Source organism: Meriones unguiculatus, chromosome X (genome assembly GCF_030254825.1).
Source record: "Meriones unguiculatus strain TT.TT164.6M chromosome X, Bangor_MerUng_6.1, whole genome shotgun sequence".
In the NCBI taxonomy this organism is placed as follows: Eukaryota; Metazoa; Chordata; class Mammalia; order Rodentia; family Muridae; genus Meriones; species Meriones unguiculatus.
In genome coordinates this window covers 147,075,829-147,081,432 of record NC_083369.1, presented here as the reverse complement: position 1 = coordinate 147,081,432, position 5,604 = coordinate 147,075,829, and the positions used below count along the sequence as shown (strand labels likewise).

At 43.6% G+C, this 5,604-nt stretch overlaps 1 protein-coding gene across 1 annotated transcript; it reads left to right on the top strand.

The window, feature by feature from the left end:
- Positions 1 to 2,777: 2,777 nt before the first annotated feature.
- On the top strand, positions 2,778 to 4,930 carry LOC110543641 (E3 ubiquitin-protein ligase RNF168-like). The gene is made up of 2 exons (XM_021629909.2): positions 2,778 to 4,118; positions 4,444 to 4,930. Exon 1 carries the CDS (start codon positions 2,778 to 2,780, stop codon positions 4,113 to 4,115), a length of 1,338 nt encoding a protein of 445 aa, XP_021485584.1. The 3' UTR covers positions 4,116 to 4,118; positions 4,444 to 4,930.
- The last annotated feature ends 674 nt before the right edge of the window (positions 4,931 to 5,604 follow it).

Below are 5,604 nucleotides of genomic sequence, written 5' to 3'. Positions count from 1 at the left end.
CTGCTTATGAATATTTCTTGCAGAATTATTCACGACAGCCAGACAAATGGATAAGGTAAATATATCATATATGGGAATATTATTTGGTCACAAAAGAACAATATTATATTCTTTGCACGTCAATACCACCAGAGGACATTGTGTTAAGCAATAACAATCAGGCCCAAGAAAAACAAATATTGTGTGTTCTCATTTGTATATAGAAGTTGAAAAGTTGATCTCATTCAGGTAATGTGTAGTGGTTACTTGCAATGGAAGTTTTAGTTTCTTTAAAAAGACATGTTATGGGGGATACGAAGTGAATAATGTGTAATTAATAAAATTAAGTTAAATTAAAAAAGAAAAAAAAAGAAATGTTATGTTGTGTTAATATGTTTTTGTTTTAATCCCAAGTGTGAGATTTTAGTTTGAGCTTTAGTTTGTCCTCAGCTGACTATTGTCTCCTGGGGGTGTGGTCTTTGCCAGCTTGTAAAGACCTGCCTCATGCAGCCCAGAGAGGGGAGTGGTCTAGGAGTCTGAGGGATATAAATATGAGAGCCCAGAAATAGGAAAGCAGTAACAGTTTAAAGAGACCAGAGATGGATGGTGTGGTGGTTAGGAGAGACACTAGAGAGATGCTTTGTGGAACAGCAGCTTGGAGGAGACTACTTGCTGCCTTTGCTGTTGCCAGATTGGCATAGCCACAAAAGAGCCCCATCGACCCTAAACATCTGGAAGAAGTAAAGGAGTCTGCAACCCCTCTCCCCACTAACTTTCTCTCTACTACCTAGGATTGAGGAGTTGGAAGAGAGAGGCTTTAAGGAATCCCCAAATAAAAAAGTTTCTATAAATGAGTTACTAGAGCTTTAGAAGAGATTGCAGCAAGGATGGTCAGTGAAATAGGAAGAATAACTCTCATGTCCCACAACACAACAGTTAAACTGCTATTAAGGACACACATATTCTGAAATAAGTACAAAAGTAGGGTTTTTTAATATTCCTAACAAAAAGAATGATCACTGTACACTATATACATGTATTGAAATATTATTCTCTTACTCATAATGATGTATCATAATGTTTCAACTAAAAGAGACTATATTTTAGAAGAAACAAAACTAATAATTCTTATAGTAAAAGAAGACACCAACTTACTTCTTAGATAATGTTTTTCTTGCTATAAAACAGCATCTAGTCTCAACCTTCCTAAAAATTACAGAAGTTCCTAGTTTGCTTAATATGCTGACAGATTTTTTTAGATGTAGCTGTGTTCAAATATGTTTCACAGGAACTTATATTAGAAAGGGAAGCAGAGTTTTTAAAATTATTTTATTGTTTTGTATGAATGTGTTGCATGTCTATGCATCATGTGCATGCAGTAGTGCCCACGGAGACCAGAAGAGGGCACCAGATTTCCTGGAGTTCTACAGTGGTGAACAGCCACAGGGGTGCTAGGTATCAAACTGCAAACTGCGGACCTCCGAAAGCGCAGCTGTAACTGCAGAGCATGAAACAGGAGTTTACCGCTAAGCACTCAACCTTCCGCAAGCGAACACGCCTTACATACACCCAGGGAGGGGGCTTTCAGAGAAGACAGGGTTGTCCTCATCGTGACTTGTGAATGAAGAAGCTCGGCTAACAGGAATTCACCCAGGAGAAACATGGATGCTTTAAGTGAGGCCAGTTCCTTGCCATCTAGCACAGAGCACTTTTTTTAAAGTAGTATCCCCAGAGACGGCTCAGTTAGGAAAGGTCTGAGCCAAAGCTTAGATCCTCCGTCTGGCAGCCCGTTATCCCGGCGCAGGGGAGGCTGGTTGGACTACAGAGTCAGTAGATCCCTGCCTCGTGTGATACAGAAAACCACTGTCGAGCCTCCTCAGGACGCTTTCCCACGGTTAGCTAGCTGGTCACAGCTCCCACGGCTGACCGAAGCCAAGGGACTTCTAAAACCTTCGCCTGAAGCAGCCACACGGCTACCGTAGCCGGAAATCGACAGATACCACAGAGCGGAAACAGGGGCTCTCCGAGTCCCACAGCCTTGTCGCTGTCGCCGCTGCCGCCATTAGTGCTGTCGACGCCATCGGCAACGCCCGCGTCGCTGTCACTGCCGTCGCCGCTGTCACGGCCATCGCCGCTGTCACCTTCCTGCCGTCGCTGTCACCTTCCTGCCGTCGCTGTCACCTTCCTGCCGTCGCTGTCACCTTCCTGCCGTCGCTGTCGTCGTTGCCGCCATCGGCAGGCCGACGCCCTCGCCGCAGCCGGCGTCCTCACCACCTTCGAGGCCGCCTTTGCCACCGTTGCTGTCGCCGCTGACCAGGGATTGTCCGGAGCAGCATCAGGACAAGGTACTGGTGTGACTTGGGCCTTCTTAACTTCCCTCGCCGCAGCCGACGCCTTTGCCACCGTCGCCGCCACCTTCGAGGCCGTCTTTGCCGCCGCTGTCGCCGCCGACCAGGGATCGTCCGGAGCAGCGTCAGGACACTGTACTGGTGTGACTTGGGCCTTCTTAACTTCCCTCGCCACAGCTGGCGTCCTCACCACCTTTGAGGCCGCCTTTGCCGCCGCCGCTGTCGTCGCCGCTGACCAGGGATCGTCCGGAGCAGCGTCAGGACAAGGTACTGGTGTGACTTGGACCTTCTTAACTTTCCTCGCCACAGCCGACGCCTTTGCCGCCGTCGCCGCCACCTTCGAGGCCACCTTTGCCGTCGCTGTCGTCGCCATCGCCGCTGACCAGGGATCATCCGGAGCAGCTTCAGGACACGGTACTGGTGTGACTTGGACCTTCTTAACTCGTTGAAATGGCTTCGTCAAAAGGCCCGGCCTTGTCTTTAGACGAGTGCCGCTGTCTCATCTGTATGGAATTCCTCATCGAGCCGGTAACTCTGCCTTGCAACCACACGATGTGCAGGTTCTGCTTTGAGGCACTTATGCAAAATGAAAATTTGTCCTGCCCTTTCTGCCGCTGCTGGATCTCTTCTTGGGCTCCGTTTGATATCTGCGTGGACAGTTTTATCAATGAGGAACTGTGGGAGAGGATTCAAGCTCAGTATCCGCAGGAATGCATAGACAGGGCATCGCTGGTCTTCAAAGATGATTCACCTGTCCGAAAACTAAGCAACCCTGGGGAACTGAGGAAAGAATATGAAGAGGAGATGATGAGGATGGAGGCCGAGCGCCAGGCCACTGAGGAAAGACTGAACAGAGCTAGTGAGGAATACATAAGAGAGTTATTGGCCATGGACATGGAGGAAGAAAGAAAAAAGGCAGAAAAGCTGAGACTGGAGAAACAACGGCAAATGGAGGAGGAAGAGGCCAAACAGCTCAGCCTAAGTGAATCGGGCACATCCCCAAGAAAAAGAAAGTGCAAACGGAAACACTGTGACGGTGTTTCAAAGTCTTCTCTTCAGGCTCAGCCTGAGGCAGCATCGAAGCACAGAGCTGTGCAAGATGGCCAGAAAACATCTGCGCGAACCGACGGGGATGGGATGAGCCCTACAGGACAAGACATTAAAACTGAAGAAGATACTCCAGCAGCTACTCTCTCGTCAAGTCCGGTGAGTCCAAAACAAGGCACATCGAGACCTTTCGGCCGTGATGGGAACGTGGGCAGCTCAGAAGACGAGGCGCCCAAACCTAGCTGCTCTAACTACAGCAGGTATACCCGGTGTAAGAACATTGAACCGGAGGCTGCCGCTGCTCACTCCTCTGCCCAAACAGAGAGTGGGAACAGTGGGTCAGGCGTGAAAGAGGAACCTGAAGACCACACAGCTGAGGCAAAAGATGAAGTACCTCACACTCTGAGCAGAAAGCATACTTCCAAGAGGAAGCATCAGGAACCTGCGGCAGCCAGGGAGCCGGGCATTTCTTACGAAACGCCCCCTGAGGGTTCCTCAGACGAGGAGGAACCGCAAGACTTCATGACCAAAAGGCTGATTGATTTGGAGAATCTGTATTTTGAGAAGCATCAACAAGAAGAACAAGACAGACTATACGCACTGGAGCTTCAAAGAGCATGGGATGAAGACCTACAAAGGGAAACGCGGAGGAAAGTGTACCCAAGGAAATATCCACCGCAGTACGAGGCCTTCCATCTAGACACCTCAGCAAAAGACAATTCCAAAGATAAGAACATCTGAAAGGTAACGTAAATGATTAAATTTGCCACCTTTTAAAAAGATGCAGTTGAAGCATTTAGCTAATATTAATGGCAGCAAGATGACATACTTTACTAGAGAGAATTACAAACATAAGATTTTCAGCCCCTTGCCAAGTAATTCTCAGAAAAGTATTTTTTGTTTTCAAATGTTTTGAGAGGTAAACAAAATTATGCAGGGGTAGGATGTTTTGAACTAAACGTGCATTCTTTTCTGTGATAGAATTTTTAAGTGTATTAGTAAATATTTAAAATTGTTATCTGATGGGCACACTTTCACTGTCTTTTTTGATTTGCTATTTTTGAAACAGGGACGCCTGAGAGCCTCCTGCTAGTCTTCTGAGCATGGTATTTACAAGTGTGCATCACTACAACAAGCTGCATTCATCTTTAATGGACTTTATGAGAATATAAATGTGGTTCTGTAAAACTTAAAGTGAAAAGCAAGGGTGCCTAGCATCCATACTATTAATAGTTATGCTATTGTTAGCAGGGGTGTTAAGTTAGATAGTTCTTTTTTTAATTTTTTTCCTATTTATTTTTATTTATGATTACAGAGAATATAAATGTGGTTCTGTAAAACTTAAAGTGATACTCAAGGGTGCCTAGCATCCATGCTATTAATAGATGTGCTATTGCTAGCAGGGGTGTTAAGTTTGATAGTTCTTTTTTATATTTTTTTCCTATTTATTTTTATTTATGATTATAGAGAATATAAATGTGGTTCTGTAAAACTTAAAGTGATACTCAAGGGTGCCTAGCATCTATGCTATTAATAGATGTGCTATTGTTAGCAGGGGTGTTAAGTTTGACAATTCTTTTTTATATTTTTTCCTATTTATTTTTATTTATGATTACAGAGAATATAAATGTGGTTCTGTAAAACTTAAAGTGATACTCAAGGGTGCCTAGCATCCATGCTATTAATAGATGTGCTATTGCTAGCAGGGGTGTTAAGTTTGATAGTTCTTTTTTATATTTTTTTCCTATTTATTTTTATTTATGATTATAGAGAATATAAATGTGGTTCTGTAAAACTTAAAGTGATACTCAAGGGTGCCTAGCATCTATGCTATTAATAGATGTGCTATTGTTAGCAGGGGTGTTAAGTTTGACAATTCTTTTTTATATTTTTTCCTATTTATTTTTATTTATGATTATAGAGAATATAAATGTGGTTCTGTAAAACTTAAGTGATACTCAAGGGTGCCTAGCATCCATGCTATTAATAGATGTGCTATTGTTAGCAGGGGTGTTAAGTTTGATAGTTCTTTTTTTTAATTTTTTCCTATTTATTTTTATTTATGATTATAGAGAATATAAATGTGGTTCTGTAAAACTTAAGTGATACTCAAGGGTGCCTAGCATCCATGCTATTAATAGATGTGCTATTGTTAGTAGGGGTGTTAAGTTTGATAGTTCTTTATTTTTTTCCTATTTATTTATTTTTATTTATTATTATACACATTGTA

Excerpts from the sequence above, each read along its gene's own strand:
- LOC110543641 (XM_021629909.2), top strand. The coding sequence starts at position 2,778 with ATGGCTTCGTCAAAAGGCCCGGCCTTGTCTTTAGACGAGTGCCGCTGT.